Source organism: Coenobita brevimanus, chromosome 47, assembly GCF_032717465.1.
Source record: "Coenobita brevimanus isolate Jiangsu-jjx chromosome 47, ASM3271746v2, whole genome shotgun sequence".
Lineage (NCBI taxonomy): Eukaryota > Metazoa > Arthropoda > Malacostraca > Decapoda > Coenobitidae > Coenobita > Coenobita brevimanus.
This window is the reverse complement of record NC_137000.1, coordinates 3,770,187-3,791,817: the sequence shown is the minus strand read 5'-3', so window position 1 is coordinate 3,791,817 and position 21,631 is coordinate 3,770,187. Positions and strand designations below refer to the sequence as shown.

Here is a 21,631-nt window from a genome sequence, read left to right as displayed (position 1 = left end):
TGAATGGATCAGGTAATATTTCAGTACTGTATTTGTTACACGTATCAGGTGTTCTACCCTTGTTATCAGTGATATCTGCACGATAAATAATGGTATCGGGGGTATTGAGACAATCAAAGCAAACATATTTACTGCAGGAATAGGAAACCATTTCTCATTTCATGTAATAACTCGAAAGAAACCCATAACGAAATGGTAACATGATTATGATAGCCCACACAAATATCCTACATGAGGATGAATAGAAATAAAAAATATTCCCCACACCATATAATTATACCTGATTTCCAATCCTCCGGGACCCTACCTTCCTCCCAGGCCAATCTGCATATCTTCCTTATCCAGTCTGCTACTATCTCTCCCCCATGCTTCAGCATTTCACCACACTATACATATGAAAAATCAAGTAGAAACTCAGAAAAAAAAAAAAACGGTTCAAAATCAAAATACAGAAGAAAAAGTCGAAAAGAGAAATACGGGAGAGAAATAAGTACTAGAAATGCGGAAATAACAAAGTCCAGTCGAAAAATACGGGGGAAATAGTCGAAAAAAATACGGATGAAAAATAGAGGCCAAAAATTAGATATGGAGGGAATATGGTCCAGATGAAGAGTAAGAAAAAAAATAGAGAAATACGGAAGAAAATAGTGAAAATGAGGGAGAACATCCCAAAAGAAAAACATGGAAAAAATATCCCTGAAAAAGATACGGAAGGAAATAAGGTCCAGAAAAAAATACGGAAGAAAAATATGGTCGATGCGTATATTAGCTTTCCTCACTCCATCTCCGGGTCGATACGTCTGGCCTTAATAATTCGGCTCCAGACGTCACCGAAATTGTCGTAATCTCACCCTAGTGGCACCAGTCAGGAGGAGATTTTAGTCTCTCTCTCTCTCTCTCTCTCTGTCTCTCTTCATTATCACACGTATCGCCGTAGTTTAGCAAAAAATCGCTTGTGGTCTAAAGCAGAAAACCTACAGTGAAGAGAGTCAGAAAAGATTTAATTTTTTTTTTTAACTCTTTTATTTCTTTCTTTCTTTTTTACCTTTTTCGTTATGGGTTGTCGGCTTCGTATTTATAGTCAGGTTGGTGTGATTTTGATCTAAAAGTAAGTTTAAAATGTTATCCTTTTATTAAATTGGATTAGTAAAATGACAAATACAGGACTGCAAGATTGTGAAAATATTAATGTGTAAAAACGCTGCAAACAATTCCAGACTCTGAATGTGTTCTGTGTCAGTGTATAGAGAGAAATTGGTATATATAAGAATGTGATCCAATAAATATATAAATTAAGGCGAGCAGTGGGACAGATGTAGAAATGTGAAAACGAGAGAATTTATTAGACCATAAAGAGGAGTAAGTATATAAATGTGGGGTGCGAGAAAAAGGTAGACTGTAAGGAAGAAGAGAGAGCGGAGGGGAGAGGTTAAGGAGGGGGTGAGAGGAGGGGGAAGTGGAAGCGTAAGGGAAGGTCTCTCTCTCTCTCTCTCTCTCTCTCTCTCCGCATAAATTAAATATTTTAACCATGTAAAAATTATTTCCACTGAATAAAATCACCTGGAGTAAAGCAGAATAAAATATACACGTTTTGCCTCAACAGCGAATGCAAAGGTAACTGCATGGATTTTTTTTTTTTTTTCGTGATTAAAATCATCAATGTCTACATAAAATTAAGTCCCAAAAAGGCAAATACAGGAGAGAAGTTTAAGCCTAATCCCCTTGCAGCCATGGAGACAAAATCGGAAGAATTAACGCGGAAAAGGGAGGTGACTGGGAGGAAAGACACTGCCGATTCCTCCAACTCTCGTCCCCTCGTCCCTGATCGCATCTCCATCTCACCTTGGTAAGTACAGGTAACATTGGTACATGGACGGGATGTTGCCAAGTATCACCATTTTTAAATTACATTTAGTAATTTAAACTGGGAAAACCAAACATGTTTTAAGAAGTCTTGCCTGATTGGCGGTGTGGATAATAGTAGGTTTTGAAAGGTCAGAAGGAAAAGTAGTTGACTAGGAATAAGAAGCTCTGTCAAGTTAATGGATGTTTTTATTCTTTACAAACAGGAATGCACTGTTGGTATTAGTAAGCTTGTACATTACGTTAAATTCTTGTTATACATAAGTGAGTGTAAAGATATAGATAAAGGTTGGTATATAGGTATTTCCTTGCAGTTGGATAATTGGTAACTGATTACCTTAGCTTATTTTTCCTTATCTCCCTTGTATGTTTCTTTTTCTTTGCATAACATTATTATTCTTTACTTAGATAGCATCCTCTTCGTATGAATCGGGGAACGTAAGCATTTTGTTGGTGTTCCAGACTTTTTGTAACTTTGCTGTGGTATTATATGGTGCTTTGTAATTGCTGTTATAGTTCTGATGAAGAGTGTCTCACCCTCTCAACTACTTAGTGTGTTCCTTAGTTTTATACGTGGTTGGGAAGTGTAATATTGATTTTTTTTTATCTCACATAACAGTTGATTTGTGTGTGTGTGTGTGTGTGTGTGTGTGTGTTTATTTCTCTCTCTCTCTCTCTCTCTCTCTCTCTCTCTCTATATATATATATATATATATGAGCCTCTGTGGTACAGTGGTAGTGTGTGCGTTTCGCACTCTGGTGGACAAGGGTTCGCCTCCCGCCAGAATTGTAAAAACTTTGGGAAACCGTTCACCGAGCCACTTGCTACTTTGGCGGACACAAGGGGTGCCGTGGTTGAACCAGTTTCGTATACTAGTATGCTTGCACCCAGTCGGCTAAAGACGGGCCGATTAGTCCAAGTTAAAGTGAAATAACTTATTTTGCCTTGAAGGGGTTCCATGGGAATCGAGTTGGGCTGATGGTGAACACATCCAAAGCCACTACAACACCACACTCACAAGCACTTCTCACCCTACATACAGTCTCTACCAGACAGCCTAAGCCACTGGGTAGAGATACATTGGCTGTATCGTCCCTGCTTCAGAAGGGATAGGCCGGTCCTGTAGTGGATCTCAACGGCTGATGATATATATATATATAATGTGTGTGTGTGTGTGTGTGTGTGTGTGTGTGTGTGTGTGTGTGTGTGTGTGTGTGTGTGTGTGTGTGTGTGTGTGTGTGTGTGTGTGTGTGTGTGTGTGTGTGTGTGTGTGTGTGTGTGTGTGTGTGTGTGTGTGTGTGTGTGTGTGTGTGTGTGTGTGTGTGTGTGTGTGTGTGTGTGTGTGTGTGTGTGTGTGTGTGTGTGTGTGTGTGTGTGTGTGTGTGTGTGTGTGTGTGTGTGTGTGTGTGTGTGTGTGTGTGTGTGTGTGTGTGTGTGTGTGTGTGTGTGTGTGTGTGTGTGTGTGTGTGTGTGTGTGTGTGTGTGTGTGTGTGTGTGTGTGTGTGTGTGTGTGTGTGTGTGTGTGTGTGTGTGTGTGTGTGTGTGTGTGTGTGTGTGTGTGTGTGTGTGTGTGTGTGTGTGTGTGTGTGTGTGTGTGTGTGTGTGTGTGTGTGTGTGTGTGTGTGTGTGTGTGTGTGTGTGTGTGTGTGTGTGTGTGTGTGTGTGTGTGTGTGTGTGTGTGTGTGTGTGTGTGTGTGTGTGTGTGTGTGTGTGTGTGTGTGTGTGTGTGTGTGTGTGTGTGTGTGTGTGTGTGTGTGTGTGTGTGTGTGTGTGTGTGTGTGTGTGTGTGTGTGTGTGTGTGTGTGTGTGTGTGTGTGTGTGTGTGTGTGTGTGTGTGTGTGTGTGTGTGTGTGTGTGTGTGTGTGTGTGTGTGTGTGTGTGTGTGTGTGTGTGTGTGTGTGTGTGTGTGTGTGTGTGTGTGTGTGTGTGTGTGTGTGTGTGTGTGTGTGTGTGTGTGTGTGTGTGTGTGTGTGTGTGTGTGTGTGTGTGTGTGTGTGTGTGTGTGTGTGTGTGTGTGTGTGTGTGTGTGTGTGTGTGTGTGTGTGTGTGTGTGTGTGTGTGTGTGTGTGTGTGTGTGTGTGTGTGTGTGTGTGTGTGTGTGTGTGTGTGTGTGTGTGTGTGTGTGTGTGTGTGTGTGTGTGTGTGTGTGTGTGTGTGTGTGTGTGTGTGTGTGTGTGTGTGTGTGTGTGTGTGTGTGTGTGTGTGTGTGTGTGTGTGTGTGTGTGTGTGTGTGTGTGTGTGTGTGTGTGTGTGTGTGTGTGTGTGTGTGTGTGTGTGTGTGTGTGTGTGTGTGTGTGTGTGTGTGTGTGTGTGTGTTTCAGTGAATTATGTGTATTAAGGATATTAAAAAAACACACCCTCATCATCGATCTATCCATGGCTAGCACCTGTTTTATATTGGATCTGCCTGCCTGGATGTCTCTGTCTGTCGGTCTCTGTCCATAACTGTCTCGGTATCTGTATCTCATTATCTGTTAAACTACAGTATTTATCTATCTGTCTGTCTTTCATTCCCTGTTAATCTATCGATCTGGATATCAGAATCCATGAACAGTTACATCAACTGTAAGAAAAAATACACCATTCTCTTCTTCAGGCTCGCAATTGCAGTAGCGGTGATAGTGGTGATGGTTGGCCTGGCTCTCGCCATCAGTTTTCACAACCCACAAGTAGAAACAAGAAAATACGCCCCCTTGGTAGTGACGAGGCAGGGTGTGGTGAAGGGCGTGAGAGAATACTCGGAGATGGGTGTCCCCTTCTTCTCCTTCTACGGTATCCCTTACGCTGAGCCGCCCTTAGGAAAGCTGCGCTTTCAGGTGGGTGAGAGGAGTACGGTTGTTTCAGTACCTTGCTTCCTTCGTCAGACGATTTCTTGCCTTTGTCAGTTCTATAGTTTTTTCATACTTTGTCTCTGTCGGATTCCCTTATGGAGCTGTTCATCTTCGTTTGACGTTAGTGAGGAGGTGACGCCGATGTTGCCGGGTGGTGGAGCTACGAGGTTATATAGACGTTCCTCACTTTCCTCCTTATCCTACAAAAGGAGGATGGTGGACTGCAGAAGAAAGGCAGCTTCAGCCTGCTGTCCACTGGATTCACGTCCAAATGAGAATGGGGTTGCTGTTACTACTCCTACCCCTCTTCGTTTCTTTATTCTCTTATATTTCTTCTTTCTCATCTCATTCACTTTCGTTTCCTTATCGCTGTTTTTTATAGTTGTCCTTGCATACTCTTCATACTCATTCTCTTCCAGGACCCAAAAGAAGCCAGACCGTGGGAGGGTGTGAGGGACGGGAGCTGGCAGCCTGATTCCTGTATCCAAATACCTTTCTTCTTGGCCAAGACCAAAAATAAGCTCGGCAAGGAGGACGTGTTGGGCACTGAGGACTGTCTCTACCTCAATGTCTTTACTCCACAGGTAGTAGTAGTAGTAGTAATAATAATAGTAATAATAATAATAATAATAATAATAATAATAGTTGTAGTAGTTGTAGTAGTAGTAGTAATAATAATCTATCTATCTATCTATCTATAGCCCGACGCCCTAATCCCGCAAAGGGTGGCCGCAGACAAAAAGCCTCCAAGTCACTCTGTCACCCACCATTTGACTCCCCTCCCCCAACTCACCCCCCCCTCCCTCATATACCTCTCAACTCCATCCCTCCACCTCATCCTCGGTCTACCCCTCCCTCTCCCTCCCTCCACCTCACCCACATACACCCTCTTAGTCAGTCTTTCACTCTCCATCCTCTCCACATGTCCAAACCACCTCAGTGTATTTCTCCTAATCTTTTCAACCACATCCACATCTACCCCACAACGTTCCTTCACTTCTTCATTCGTCAACCTGTCCCTCCATGTCACTCCACATGCTCCTCTCAAGTAACTCATTTCCACTGCTCTCACTCTTGACTTGTTCCCCTCTTGCAAGGTCCACGCCTCGCTTCCATACGTCAGGGTAGGGATCACAATACCATCATGCAGAGACTTCTTAACTTCCATACTCACTTCCCTATTTCTCATCACTGCTTTCAGCATGCCTACAACCTTCCTTCCCTGCTGTACCCTTTCACGCACTTCATCCCCCAAAGTTCCATCCTTACTCATCACACTACCCAAGTACTTGAATGCACTCACATTCTCCATATCCTCACCATCCAACCTCACTGCACACTCTGTGACTTCATTCCTCTCAAACACCATAACTTTACTTTTGTTTACATTAACTTTCAGCTTCCTCCTCCTACACACTGTCCCAAATTCATTCACCAAACCTTGCAACTCCCATTCATCTTCACTCAACAATACTGTATCATCGGCAAACAGCAACACCGGAAGCTTCCAAATCTCACCCTCATTCATTAGGGCCACCCCCACATCCACTGCCCTACCTTGTACCTCCTTTACGACCCCATCCATATATATATTAAACAGCCATGGAGACATTACACACCCCTGTTTCAGTCCCACATTGAGATCAAAGAACTCACTCAGCTCACCATCCACTCGCACCGTAGCCCTAGCTCCCTCGTACATACTCTTCACAGCACTCAACAATTTCCCCTCCACTCCATATATTCTTAATACCTTCCACATACCTTTCCTATCTATTCTGTCATAAGCTTTCTCCAAGTCCATGAAGGCAGCGTACACTTTCCTTCCCTTCTCTAGATACTTCTCCACTAAACATCTTAGAACAAATATCTGATCTAATAATAATAATAATAATAATAATAATAATAATAATAATAATAATAATAATAGTAGTAGTAGTAGTAGTAGTAGTAGTAGTAGTAATAGTAGTAGTAGTAGTAGTAATGATAATAATAATAATAATAATAATAATAATAATAATAATAATAATAATAATAATAATAATAATAATAATAATAATAACTAGCGCTCCAGAGACATTTGCAATTTTTCATTTATAAGAACCTGGGAAATTTTTCTTATATAATCCAAAATCATCTGCGTTGGTGTCAGGAGGGGATACTAGTTCTTTTACCTTATCATGGGGAGATTTTCGTCCTTTTTTGTCGGCGAATATCACATAGTTCAGTGGCAGAATACGATAAGGTTAGAGCTCTACGTCCTATCCGCAGCACGTCCTTGTGACTTCCGCATTGTTCTTACGTTAATCTCCTGTAACAGCTCAGGATTCAAGATGGATAGGTGTCAATTTAGTCGAAGCTGATGGGAAGGGACATGAATTACCATGTTCACCATCAGCCCAACTCGATTCACATAGAACCCCTTCAAGGCAAAATAAGTTATTTCACTTTAACTTGGACTAAAATTGCCGTCGCTCCATTTTTCATGTAGGAAGGTATCAGTAAATCAACACCAAAATATGGTGCAAGTCACGAGGAAGTGCTAAGGAAAGGATATGGACACATAGTATTGTTTTTTTCTGCCACTGGGCTACGTGATATGGGCCTATGCTCCAAAAAAACGATAATCTGGGCCAAGTTAAGGTGAAAAGAGTACAGTAGTTTACTCTTGCCACAGTACTACGATATTTTGTAACTTTAGATGATTTTTAGTTTTTTCACTTAGTGAAAAGTTTCCGTTTGGTAAAAAGAAAGTAAGTAAAGTGGAAGTAGGCTTAGGCTATCAAGAATTTAACTAAATAATTCGGTATCTGAGTGAAACAGTTAAAATAAGGAGTAAATTAGAATGTAGAAACAAAGGAAGAGAAAGCACAATGGCACGTGAATTATCAGACGGTATATTTAGTGAACTCGGTCATATAGTTAATTTAGTCTTCAGTCCGATGACGTGTTAATAATTATGTTCTTGCTGTTTTCAGATACTTAAAGTTTGAAAGAGTTTTCGAACTGGATGGGTTACATATAGCCATTATTTACCTCCTTTGCGACTACACAACTATTGTAAGTTTAATAAAATCGTCTGCAAGAAGAAAAAAATATTAGAAGAAACGTCATCGGATTGATGGGGTTAAGTGCACATCATACATGCCTAGGTAAAGTGAATGCAATAAAGACAGTGGTGGAAACTGTTAGTTAGAATGGTATCACTGGATAACGAGAGAAATAGGTAGATAAGGCCAAGGAGTTAAATGTACCCCTCTAGCTACGCCCTCATCCCAAAAGGTGTCCTAAATGTAGTAATTGTAGTCCCAGGTTTATCTGGAAAGTGAGTTCAGTGTACTGTAGGGTGAAGTTGCCCTTCTCCTGCAGCACAACAATCTTCTTGTGGGGAACAGGGTGAGAATGAGAGACTAGTATAATCGGGCAGTGCGACCACCAGGTTATATCAGTGCTACCACGTGAAGTCGTCTCTCCAGCACCACCAACAGGTACACAGAGATATGCCAGTGCTAATGTTCCGGCATGGCTGTGGGTATGTGGGAGGTTCTGCTGATATGTTGCCCCCACATATCCTCCTCATCCATCTCATATAACACCATTTAGTTCCATTTACACCACGTCTAACCCCATCTAACCACGCCCCCATCCCAGAAAATATTCAAGGGAAAGATGCTTGTGCTTGTGCTCCTTCATGGTGGTGGGTATGTGGCAGATTCCGCTAGCATCTTCCCCTCACATGTCCTCCTCTACCATCTCATTTAGCATCGTCTAACACCATCTAACTCTCGTGTAACCCCATCTAATCATCCCAACAGGTGCACAGAGGAGAGATGCCTGTGCTTGTGTACCTCCATGGCGGCGGGTACGTGGGCGGTTCCTCAAACATGTACCCTCCATACGTTTTCCTGAACCACCCAGTCGTCCTTGTAGTTCCGCAGTTCAGAATTGGCACTTTGGGTCAGTCACTATACACTTTTGCTGTCGTTCGTGCACTTACGTATTTAAGAAAGAGTAACTCTGAGAGATTTTAAGATACTTGTTCACTTAACAGATATGAAGTGTCCTCTAGCAGTAGCTAATTTCTCTCTCTCTCTCTCTCTCTCTCTCTCTCTCTCTCTCTCTCTCTCTCTCTCTCTCTCTCTTCTTGATTTCCTCACCCAGGACAGAATCCGGAGAGGTATTATTTTTGGTCTTCTCTTTGTTTGTTTGTTTCTTAGTTTGTTAGCAACATGACGAAAAAACGCCTGAATGATATTACATGAATTCTTGAAAGTAAGTGATTAAATGTTGGAATTAACTGAGTGACCTTGAAAGGTCAAAATTAGGTCACGGATTTTCGGAGGGCTATAACTTGAAAATGGTTGAAGATAGAGATATTTACTATTATCAAGATATAGGAAGCCTCACATGGGCTATAAGTAGGCTATAACTCAACGCATTGTGTAATTGAACGACTTTATCATAAGTATATAGAAATATTTTCTAGACTGAAAAGTGAAACGCAAGGTCAGTGAGTTTCACTGTGCTAGTAGAAGCTGAAGTTAGGGAGATATTTACTATTATCAACACTGGAACTCATCATGGCATATTTCACAAATAATTAGTATTGACAGATAACAAGTTCCATTTCATTTGCGCCATTACCTTAGACATGAAATATTTACTGAAACTAAATGGCAGTACCGATTCAGTTTTTAATAGCAGTAAAATAATTGCTGTCAGGCGAGGTTTGTTGTGCTTGCTACAACTTGTTTTTACACAGAAAGGTTAATCGAACGAAGAAAATGGATTGCTGAAAAGGGAGAAGGTAATAATAAACTTATTTTGGCAACTGAACTGTGAGATTGATAATACCGAGATAAGCTATGCACCAGAAACTTAAAATATACTTTGTAGGTAATACTGTTATGAGTAACCAGTATAATAGGATGGCGTCCTTTAATTTCTATTATTGTTATACCTGACGATTTTATTCATCTGAGGAGAGACTTCGTGCAGTGAAGAATTAAGGATGATCGCCATTAACCCTTTCTTCACGACACATTCTTCCTAAGCTGAATGAAATCGTCCATTTGTAACTATCCATCCATCATCCAATCCTTTTCTGCTCCATCAGGAGCGTATGGAGTCTGGCTTGTCTAAACCAGTCTTGATACTGAAGACGAGGATGACCAGCCACACCAGCCTCTAGGTGGTATTATATAAGCAACAAATGGCTGCCACCCTTCGTATGTAAACACTTGCGGGTATCGTCCGTTTAGAGTGTTTTATTCCATGAGACCATTAGGCGTCATTTGATTCGATGGTTACCACCCAGCGTAGTAGATGAATCGTAGATTGAAGAAAATTATTTGGTTTGCTATTCATTTCAGTCACCTGAAGACAGCACCACATGTAGTAAGGACATGGCGGGTGCCCCCACCTACCGCCCTTTGTAACAATGATAAAATAAAAAAGATGATGATGATGATGATGATGATGATGATGAAGATGAAACAGAATTACGATGACATAGTGAGCTTAGCATGATAATGATAATGAATATATTAATGATGAAATGAAGTTAGGATGATAATGAGGATGATGAAATGAGACCACGTTATATATATGTTTAGAGCACAACCATACTTTCTTAAAGCAGGGATAGGAAGAAGTTTCTCTTCCGCTGTACAGAACTGTTTGGCGGTATGGTATGCATAGCAATATACCGAAATGAGATAGAGGGATGGAGACGAGAGGTATATGAAGGAGGGAGAAGTGACCTAGAGAGAGAGGGCAGCTTGATGGTGGGGAACAGGGTAACACTGAGGTGATTTGTTTGTGATCACCCTTTTAGGGATTTATGCTTCTGGTTACAAATAGACAGTACCTATACGCAACGGGCGGGTAACCTTTTCAGACCAAGGGCCAGATAAGACTTTCCAGAGTGACCCGCGGGCTGGAGTAACAAATGACAACACAAATGTGACTATAAAATACAGGGATTTGCAACAAGTGTGTACCCACCTTATGAGTGACACATACCTCCTCTCAGTGCGGAAGTCCGTGACTGGCGTCGCAGGATGGCGGAAAGATTGTATCGCACAGGGTGAGGGGAGCGCCAAGTTGCCAAGTATCATCTGCTTGCCGCATGCAGCTGGCAAAAACTATTTGTCAGAATTTAATTTGTTTTGGCTGGGGTTTCACGGGCCGGATTGCTATGTTCATGCTGAGCAGATTGGTGGGCCGGACGCTAGACCTTCGTGGGTCGGATCTGGCCCGCGGGCAGGAGGTTGCCCACCCTTGCAAACGGATAAGACAACTGATGCCAAACACTGGAGTCATACATCTTGAAAGGGTATCGATTTTGTCTGTTAACATTATTTTCACTCCCAGGGTTCCTATCCACTGAAGACGCAGCCGCTCCAGGTAACGTGGGGCTGAAGGACCAGACCCTAGCACTGAGGTGGGTGCAGGACAACATACCTCGCTTCGGCGGCGACCCCACCCGCGTCACGCTCTTTGGTGAAAGTTCTGGGGCCTCATCCACGCACCTTCACGTTCTCTCACCCAAATCAGCAGGTTTGCAGAATTGTGGAAATATTATTAGGATTTTCAGTTCGATTACATATTTTGAACGGAGTGGAGATCCATATGCAGGAGGGGACTGTGAATTAGGGAGAGGTCAGGTGGATGAAGGAGGGCAGGGTAATATGGAGGCCATTCATATGTGGCCACCCTTTCCAGGATTGAGCCATCTGGCTATAGATAGATAGATATACTCTTATTCTTGCTATTTCAGGTGATTTTAATCAGTTTAGAGAAATCAGATTCTGAGGGGATTGTAATCTAAGATGAAAAAAGTCTTCTGGAAGTAGTAAGCACGAAGCAAAAACTACGTCTTTGAGCTATGGTTATAAATCCGTTTCAGGACTTTTCTCGCGAGCCATTCTGCATTCCGGGACGGCCCTGAGTCATTTTACCCTGGGCGCGAGACACAGGGAGGTGGCGCTCGAGACTGCCCGTGCCCTGGCCTGCCCCGACACCACAGACTCTACAAGAATCATAGAGTGTCTGCAGGAGGCCCCGGTTCAGGAACTGGCTGTCCTTCCTGCTAAATATTACGTTGGTACTCTTTGTCTTAGCCTCTGATAATTGAGTTTGATATCAGTTAACTGTTTGGAGGTTTTAACAGAATAACTTAGGTTTCATGCTAATTATTGTAAAGTTTTCCACTTTATTTGTTCTTTCTAACTGAGTACTATGAGCTTTTTGGTGCAGTAAATCAACACCTGGGTCAGTGTATAAGGAACCGGCTCACTCTAAGGCTATCGTCACTATTAATAATTTAGCTGAGCTTTTTATTAGTTATTTCAAACTTCTTCCTCTTATACTGAACCCCTGCTTAAAGTGCATCAGCATAGCTCCCCAGCTAACATCCCGGCCCTCGTCACCGCTAGTTATGCCGGTACTAATATTTTATAATGGTTATCGTGAGGTTATTATTAGACATGCTGACCTTTTTACTATCTATTCTAAACATGTTACTGTTGTTTTGAACTTCTTAACGGTACAGTACTTTGATACCTCCCACTCGACCCAGGTCAGAGATTGTCTGTAGAATGTCCTAGCTCTCGTCTTTGCTAAAAATTATGTTGATACCGAATATTCTGAGCTTTTTAGTAGTCATCGTTAAGTTTTTATTGAATGCTTTGAATTCGAGGAGTATAATTACTTATGAATGATTGTGCCACCCGTTTCCTTGGGCATGCTGTTCATAGCTCTCCCACTTTGTACTTTTTTATCCCTTGTTTCTGGATCCTACCTCACCCCAGCTTTAAGCGGAGAACAGAATTATGATGATGATGATGATTATGATGAATTTATTACTTTACTTGTTATTTTGAGCTTTATTCACTGATAGTTTTGAGCTTTGTTTACTAAATGAATTTTGAAAAAAAAAAAAAAGCAACGTATCGAGGGGAGTGCTTACCGTTAACTTCACTGGCAGAGATGGTTCGTACTTCCAACTCTTCTGGCGCCCCGCGTCGATGGAGACTTTCTTCCCGCCGCCCCTTACGTGATGGTGCGTGACGCCAGACACAACAGCGTCGACCTCATGACCGGGATCACCACTCATGACGGGGCCCTCCGTACTCATGGTTGGTTCTTCACTTATTCATGGTTGTTTCTGCACTTATTCATTGGTGGTTCACTTATTCATGGTTGGTTCTTCACTTACCCGTGGTTGGTTCCTCACTTAAATCATGATTGGTCTCTCATTTACTCTTGGTTTGTTTCTCACTTACTCATGGCTCTTTTCTCACTTACTCATGGCTGGTTCCTCACTTACTCAGGGTTGATTCTTCACTTACGGTTGGTTTCTCACTCATGGTTGGTTCTTCACTAACTCACGGTTGGTTCCTCACTTACTCATGGTTGGTTCTTCACTTTATCATAGTTGATTCCTCACTCATGGTTGGTTCTTCACTTTCTCATGGTTGGTTCTTCACTTACTCATTGTTGATCTCTCACTTGCTTTCCCTCATTTGTTGTTTCTTTATTTACCAGTACAGTATTCGGACCCTTTCTTAGCGATAATTGGTTCCTGCCTCACCGATGATTGCTGCCTCATTTACTCATGGTTAGTCCCTCACTTATAACTGATTCCTCATTTACTCATTATTGGTTCCTCGTTTTTCCATGTTTGATCTCTCACTCATTGCTAATCTCTCGGTTATTCTCACATTTGTGACAGCAAACTTCATTTATTGGTCTTCACCCTTATATTTATTTGTTTGTTATCATGTTAACATGATGGGACGGGGCATAGGAATAATAGTATGATGATGATCATGATGATGATAAAAATGATGATAATGATGATGATGATGATGATAAAGATCAGGAGGAGGAGGAGGATAAAGATGATGATGATCATTAATATGATGATAATTCTTAGAGAGAACTAAGTTGAATGTAGTTCTACCACTTCACTATCAAAATTCTCCCATAAGCAGAATTAACTTATCAGACAACAGCTATAACAGTATAGCATAATATAACGTTGTCTCTCTGTCTTTCTGGTTCTTGGTCTGGCTTGCTTGGCGAGTCATACGCAAAGTAATGAGAGAAGCTGTCCTGTCTGTTTATCTCCTTCAATACGGTGACGTGTTCTATTGCTTTATTCTTGCTACCTTCAGTCATTTATATTCATCTTTGGAGAGGTTTTTTGTTTTGAAGAGGCAAGTGAATGAAGCATTTAGTCTCCCCTGTTTGAAATATATACAAAGCTGAACAAAATTGTCTTGAAATGGCGAGAAAAAATTGAAAAATATGTTTTCGGATTTAAGTGGTTTATAAGTGTCTAGTCTCCTTATCCTCATTCAACAGTGTTGTACAATAATGAAGAGATGAGAGCAGAACTGGTTAATAATTTCGAGGAGATCGGCCCCCTCAGTCTCATGCTGGATTACATGAATCCTACCACCATAGCCAACTCTACCACCACCAACTCTGCCAATACAGACGATTCTACCACTACCGACTCTACCATCATAACCAACTCTGTCACCACCACTTCAGCCATCAACGCCTCCACCAACCTTGCCATTGCCACAGCGATCTTCAACCACTATCTTGGTGGTGTGAAAGTGGACGAGACGAACAGCGAAGAAGTAACGCAGGTAGTGAAATAAGGCAGAATTTGCTATAATTCGTCGTCACGTTCTCATTTGTTACTAGTAAGTTATGACTTACAGAAGAAAGGTGAATGTAGGGAAGAGTAAAGTGATGGTCTTTGGGAGGGGTGAAGTCAGTGAATGTGCAGGGTGGATGGATGGTGAGTAATTGGAAAATGTGAGTACGTTTAAGTACTTGGGTAGTGTGATGAGTAAGGATGGAGGTTTGAAGGGTGAAGTGCTTGAAAGGGTACAGCAGGGAAGAAAGGTTGCTGGTTCCTTGTGATAAGAAACAGGAAAGTGAGCATGGAAGTGAAAAAGTTATTACATGACAGTATTGTGATACCAACTCTAACGCATGGAAGTGAAGCTAGGACGTTGTTGGAAGGGCACAAGGCAAGAGTGAGAGCAGTGGAAATGAGTCATTTAAGAGGAGCCAGTGGAGTCACATGGAGAGACAGGCTGACAAATGAGGATATAAAGGAGTGTTGTGGTGTGGATGTGGATGTGACAGGAAGCGTTAGGAGGCATACACTGAGGTGGTTTGGCCATGTGGAGAGGACGGAGGGTGAAAGACTGACGAAGAGAGTGTATGTGAGTGAGGTGGAGGGGGGGAGAGGGAGGGGTAGGCCGAGGATGGGATGGAGGGATGGGGTGGAGAGGTATATGAGAGAGGGGGGTGTGAGTTGGGAGCAGGGCAGTGAAATGGCGTGGGACAGGGCGACGTGGAGGTGATTTGTTTGTGGCCACTCCGAACGGGATTGAGGCGTCTGGCAATAGATAGATAGATAGATAGATAGAAGAAATCGTGCCTAATAGTCCGTAACTCAGGAAAGGCCAAATATGTTTCAGTTATACCTTAAAATACGCTTACTGTAATACTACTCTCTTCACTACATCTCTTCTTCTCAGTTATGATTTTTCCTCTCTTAGGAAGGGAAATTTTTTGCCAGCGTCCCACCCACGATCCCGTTTATATAAAAGGGCATTTCATATGCTATTCGCTATATTCTCATTCCAATCCACTCATTTTTATGTCTCACTTCACATATTTGTTATTTTGAAAAATCTACTTATACATCTTTGCACTTCTCACTCTCATTATCTCGCATTCCAATCTGTCATAATATATTATCTGTACAGTATATTGCTGTCGTCAGTTGTTGTTGTTCTTGATGTGCTTAACCTCGGTCTGCCTGACCAAGCAGACCTCTCGACCACAGACAAGCAACTGCTTCCGTGGGGACGTCCTACAGGTACAGTACAATACATACGTTGTGTAGCGTCCGGCGCCTCCTTGTGGTATACAGCACATCACCAAGAAAATATAGAGAAGTTTGACTCACGAGTGGACCCCGCAGCTGCTTTATCCAACTGCACAGCGCCGAAACTTGTGGGCTCCTCTTCAGCGCCTTATACTCAAAGCCAGATAACAGTAATGGATTGTGGTCTTAGTTTTTCATGCCAGTATTACAAAGGAAATATTAACGGGGATCCTACACTCGTCCTAGATGTCGCGCTGTCCATGAACTCAGTTTACCTTCCAAGCATTCGTATTTCTGACAATCTAAGCACCTTTTTCCTACCTACCCGACATTCGTATTTCTCACAATCTAAGCACCTTTTCCTCTCTTATTATCTTTTTTACTTTATACAATCACCTCCAGCTGTTTCATTGCATACTGGTACCCGCGTCTCAGATTCTCTCAGCTGTTTAAAGAAGAACGTCTCACTGCCGTCACGTCTACTCCCACAGCTGTTCACTGACTACTCCTTCGGTGTTCCAAGCGACCTCACAGCCCAGCTCCACGCACGAAACACGAACAGGAAGGTGTACATTTTTGAGTTAACGCACAGGGGTCAGCATTCCGTGGCAGACCTGATGAAGCCCACTGTTGGCAAGCACTGTGAGTTTGTTTTCTTTCTATTTAACAATTATTTCAGTCAGTTGTATTTCAGATTTCATTCATGACATCTTCAGACTGCTTCTCCCCCCCCCCCCAGCTTAGGGGGGACTTTTCGAACTGGAAGGGTTTAAATGTAGGAACAAATTTTTGGCCCTACATACGTGCTTCAGTTTGTTTGCCCGTCCTCATTTACTATGTTTTGTTTTCCTTTTACTCAGTATAATTTATTTTACTCAGAATACTCACTGTGAAGTATACTTGGTTAGGTTATTTGGCCTATACTTAGTTACCATAGTTTGTTTACCCTATACTTAGTTACGGTGATTTGTTAGTATTTGCTCTGTACTCTGTTACTACAATTTTTTTTAAATCTTATACAGCTATAATAGTTTATATTCTCTATATCCAATTACTCTAGTCTGCATTACCTGATATATAATCATTATTGTTTGTTTGCCCTATACCTAGTTGTATTTCTGCGTGCTCTATACTCAGTTGCTTTAGCTTGTAGTTTGCTCCACTTTTTTTTCTCTCATAGTTTGTTATTGCTTGCTGTGTGTTCAGTTGGTGTAATTTCCTTGCAGGGGTGACTCACGCAGACGATCTACTGTACCTGTTCTCCGGTGGGCCTTACTACTCCCGCTTCCCCCTCACCCGCCCCGACGACCTCAGGGTTAGGGCCATCATGACGCAGCTCTGGGTCAACTTCGCCGCCACAGGGTAAGGATAAGGGCCTGAGTCTAGGTGGCATAGGAGGTTTCTTAGCACATCTTTCTCAGCGATTTATTTTGCGTATTTTATTCTCTCGCCGGTTTTCTATCGTTTTATTATTACAGAAGACTCTGTAGCAGCTCTTCATAAGTGATTTAGTTTTGTAGTTTAGCATATATTCTCTTCCCTGTTATTCATAATTTCTGTATCTTCATAGTTTGTTTCAATAACATGCACGAGGAGTCTGTAGAACAAATTGCTAAGGAAGAAGTGTTGAGAAATCTCTATAGCCATTTAGTTAGATTCTTCGTCTTTGCCTCCTCCTCCTCCTCCTCCTCCTCCTCTTTCTCGAATTCTTCTTCTTCTTCTTCTTCTTCTTTCTTTCTTCTTCTTCTTTCTTCTTTCTTTCTTTCTTCTTCTTTCTTCTTCATCTTGTTCTTCTCTCTTCTTCTTTTTCTTTTTCTTCTTCTTCTTCTTCTTTCTACTTTTTCTTTCTTCTTCTTCTTCTTCTTTTTCTTCTTCTTTCTTCTCCTTCTTTCTTCTTCTTCTTCCTCCTCCTCCTCCTCCTCTTCCTTTTTTCTTTTTTTCTTCTTCTTCTCCCCCTCCTTCTCCTTCTCCTACTTCTTCATTTCCTCTTCTTCCTCTTCTTTTTCCTCCTGCTCCTCCTCCTTCTCCGCCATTACTTGTCTTTCACTCTAGCCAAGTGACCACCATGGATTTTTTTTTAATGTACCAGGGGTCACTGCTTCAGGAGGAAACTTGTGTACATGTCCCACATGGAAGAGTTCCATGTCTCAATAGAGTGAACTGAGCTAGGGCCAGATTGACTGCTGCCTACCACCCGAGGCGTCCCATCGACGTATGGGTACGTTGCAGCATTATGCAACTGCCAGTCTCGACGATGTACTGGTACGTCGCGCAATTGCAAGGTTCATAATTTGCACAATTTTCAATTTTGTGTGTGATTTTTGGTACATATACACGGGACACCTTCCTCTATTCCTCTACAAGATGCCAGGCAGGGACAATGCCTTACACTGCATAACCCCCCCCCTCGCACGCCATTGTCTCGGCAATTCACCTGTTGCCAGTGACCTGGCAAATAAAGAGATTCAGGGCCAGAGTGATTCCCCAATCGATGACAACGTGGAGGACAAAGATTACGTAGCATTAGAGGAAGAAACAGTCAGAAATGATTATCAGGTAATGTCGCCAAAAAAGGTCAGGTACTGTATGTTGATGAGTTAGTGAGTGAAACAATGCTTATAATGCCTATAATACTGTTTGAAAACCAATATACTCTCATACTACATATAAATTCGTACCAAATAAATAAATAAATACCGTTTATGAGTGGTGTGGAATAGTTACCCTCCCATAGAACTCGTTTTCTTTGGAGCCAGCCTGATCGAAAACCCAGTAAGGTAAGGGGGTACTGCTACCTGTATCCAGTATTTTAAACCTCAGGTGAGCAATTTCTCTATGAATTTTCTATGTTTCTCATCAAAAGCGGAGGTTTTAGCCAAAAAAAATTCTTTCCAAAATAGCTAGGGATTGGGGGGTATCGGAGGTGCAAAATCGGTCGGGACATGATGGGTTAAAAGCACCAGGTAAGACAGCTGCACCACCCCTAAACAATCCCCTCGTGTCTACAAGAGATCCCGTAAACTTAACATACCCGTACATAGTGTCATGTCACGTCATGATCCATTTGTCGATTTACTCAATGCATGTAAAGTACTATACAGTAAACACAGATTAGGCTCTGCACAGATAGCCCTGAGTTAGTGTTCACTTCTCATACTTTTGACCTGTGATGGGCTGTGGATCACTGAGGGTCCCTGTTAGCCAAGTGACCACCATCAGGATTTTTTTTAAAGTACAATGGGTCACTGCTTCAGGAGGAAACTTGTGCACTTGTCCCACGTGGGAGAGTCCCTTGTCTCTGTGGAGTGAACGAAGTTAGGGCCTGATTGACCGCTGCCTACCTAAAAAGCCCCAGGCAAGCCTTCCACACCACCCCTAAACATCCACTCAGTGCACTGTACATCCACACTGTACACTGTGCAGTCCCTTTTTGTCTATAAGACACCCTGTCTTGTATATTTTTCAATTTCCCCAGTGTAAAGAAAGTAATATAAGCACAGATCAGGATCTGCACAGGTAGCCCTGAATGAACGGTCACTACTCTTACTTTCGACCTGTGATGGGCTGTGGGTCACTGAGGGGTCCCTGTTAGTCAGGTGACCACCATCGAGATTTTTTTTAATGTACTAGGGGTCACTGCATCATGAGGAAACTTGTGTACTTGTCTCACATGGGAGAGTTCCTTATCTCAGTGGAGTGAACGGAGCTAGGGTCTGATTGACTGCTGCCTACCTTAAAAGCGCCAGGCAAGGCTGCCGCACCACCCCTAAACATCCACATTGTGCTCTGCGTAGTTTCCATGTTTTGTCCACAGACGCCCCATTAACTCAACGTATCGGTTTATAATGTCATTCCGTTACTATTAGTTTACTTGATTACTTTCTTTTTCAGGTTACTCAAACTGGTAGCTTATAGACAAAGTATTATAAAATGTGACTTATCCTTTCCAGCATTTCCTGTGAAATTTCTGTCAGTTTTTCCATGCTGCATGGTGGTTTTTCTCACTTATTCCTGGAGTGTTTGGGGGTGGGTTGATCCTTCTTGCTTTACTATCCTTATCCTTCAGCATGTAGAGTTAGATCTTGTAGTCATAGTTTTCTCTGTAACAAGCAGCCTCGAAAGGACCATACGGTCTGTTGCTGTTTGCTTTCTTATGTAATCCTAAATAATCCTGCTGCTGCTGCTGCTGCTGCTCCTCCTCCTCCTCCTCCTCCTCCTCCTCTTCCTCCATTACTCGTCTTTTCACTCCATTTAATCTTTTATTATTTCATTTTCACTTTTTTCACTGTGTATTTAGCCCTCCCTCTCAGTCTTAAGGCAATTCTAGTAGTCTCTTAGGTTTATCATCATAATTTCTCACCATCCACTCACTCGATGTAGTGCTTCTCTCTGGTGTCTGCCCATTCCTCTCCTCCATCCTACTTTCCTTCCATTCTCTTCCTTCTTTCTTTCATTCTTTCCTTGTTCTTCTGTCTACGGGTGACTCTACACTCCCTCTTCTGTCTGTCTTTCTTTCATTCTTTTCTCTTCCTTTTGCCTGTGGGTGACTTCACTGAGTGACAAGCCAAATGGTTTCTTGTACACCAGGAATTCATTTACTACGTTGGATGGTAACCATATAACGAAATTTTGGCGCCTAGTGGGTAATTATTGCGCTCCAATCGGATTAAGCTGGTGAAGGTTTATATCCAAGGGATGGTTATGGTTGATTGCTCATGTAATTCCACTCAGGGATGAGTGAGGCTGGTCACTCTCATCTTAAATGTCGGGACCAACTGCCTAGCCCCGGGCTGCTACTCTCCTTATTGGGCAATGTAGGATTGGATGATGGATGGATGGATTATTATTATTATTATTATTACCATTAGTTACTCTATTATTATTATTATTATTATTATTATTATTATTATTATTACTATTATCATCATTATTATTATGATTTCACTCTCATCTTAAATGTCAGGACCAAATTGCCTAGTCCCGGGCTCCTGTTCTCCTCATGGGGCAACGTAGGATTGGGTGATGGATGGATGGATAATAATAATAATAATAATAATAATAATAATAATAATAATAATAATAATTAATAATAATAATAATAATAATAATAATAATAATTAATAATAATAATAATAATAATAATAATAATAATAATAATAATAATAATATTATTATTATTATCAAATAATTTAATCGTCATCACCATCGTCATCATCATAATCGTTTTATTACTCTTATTTTGCTCTTTTTCTCACCACATACTTAATCTCAAACATGCCTTCCCCGCCTCCAGAAATCCGACCCCCAGTGGTTCCTTTGGCTTCGAGTGGGAGGCGGTGAGTGAGGGGACGGGCCTACCCCACCTAGACATTCAGCCGCAGCCTGTTATGAGGAATGACACGCGACGAGAGGTGAGAGAGAGAGAGAGAGAGAGAGAGAGCGCATTGCTGATATTAGTGAGTTATTATTGCTATTGGCTAATAATAATAATAATAATAATAATAATAATAATAATAATAATGTTATTATTATTATTATTATTATTATTATTATTATTATTATTTTTACTGCTACTATTGTTGTTACTGTTATTGTTATTATTGTTATTATTATGGTTATTGCAGTTGTTATTAATTTTCCTCTCTACACAGGCACGAAAGTTCCTGACATCACTCCTACCAATCTATCAGCTTCTGAGCAGTGAGGGTTAAGAAGAAGAAAATCTAACACATCGAGGAGTCTTACCGTGTCGACGTCCTCTTGTCTATCTATCTACTGTCTATTGATCTATCTGTCAGGCTAGTGTTGGAGGGGGACGTCTTCACGTGGTGACACCGATATGGCCAGGTGGTGCAGTCCAGTTATACACAAGTCTTTCATTCCCCTCCCAATCCCCTGTAAGGAGGATCGTGAGCTGTGAGTGAAGGACAACTCCAGCCTGCAGTCCACTTGTCTCACGTTCAGATAAGCCTGGGGTGGCAGCTGCTACTTTTATTGTCTATCTTTTTATCT

The 21,631-nt window shown here is 41.8% G+C and overlaps 1 protein-coding gene across 1 annotated transcript; it reads left to right on the top strand.

Moving 5' to 3' along the window:
• Positions 1-1,730: 1,730 nt before the first annotated feature.
• Positions 1,731-21,358, top strand: LOC145398990 (juvenile hormone esterase-like). The gene is made up of 11 exons (XM_080271719.1): positions 1,731-1,846; positions 4,461-4,680; positions 5,115-5,282; positions 8,511-8,652; positions 11,071-11,256; positions 11,606-11,803; positions 14,170-14,360; positions 16,111-16,261; positions 16,846-16,981; positions 20,913-21,030; positions 21,271-21,358. Exons 1-11 carry the CDS (start codon positions 1,731-1,733, stop codon positions 21,328-21,330), a joined length of 1,686 nt encoding a protein of 561 aa, XP_080127845.1. The 3' UTR covers positions 21,331-21,358.
• Positions 21,359-21,631: the final 273 nt, after the last annotated feature.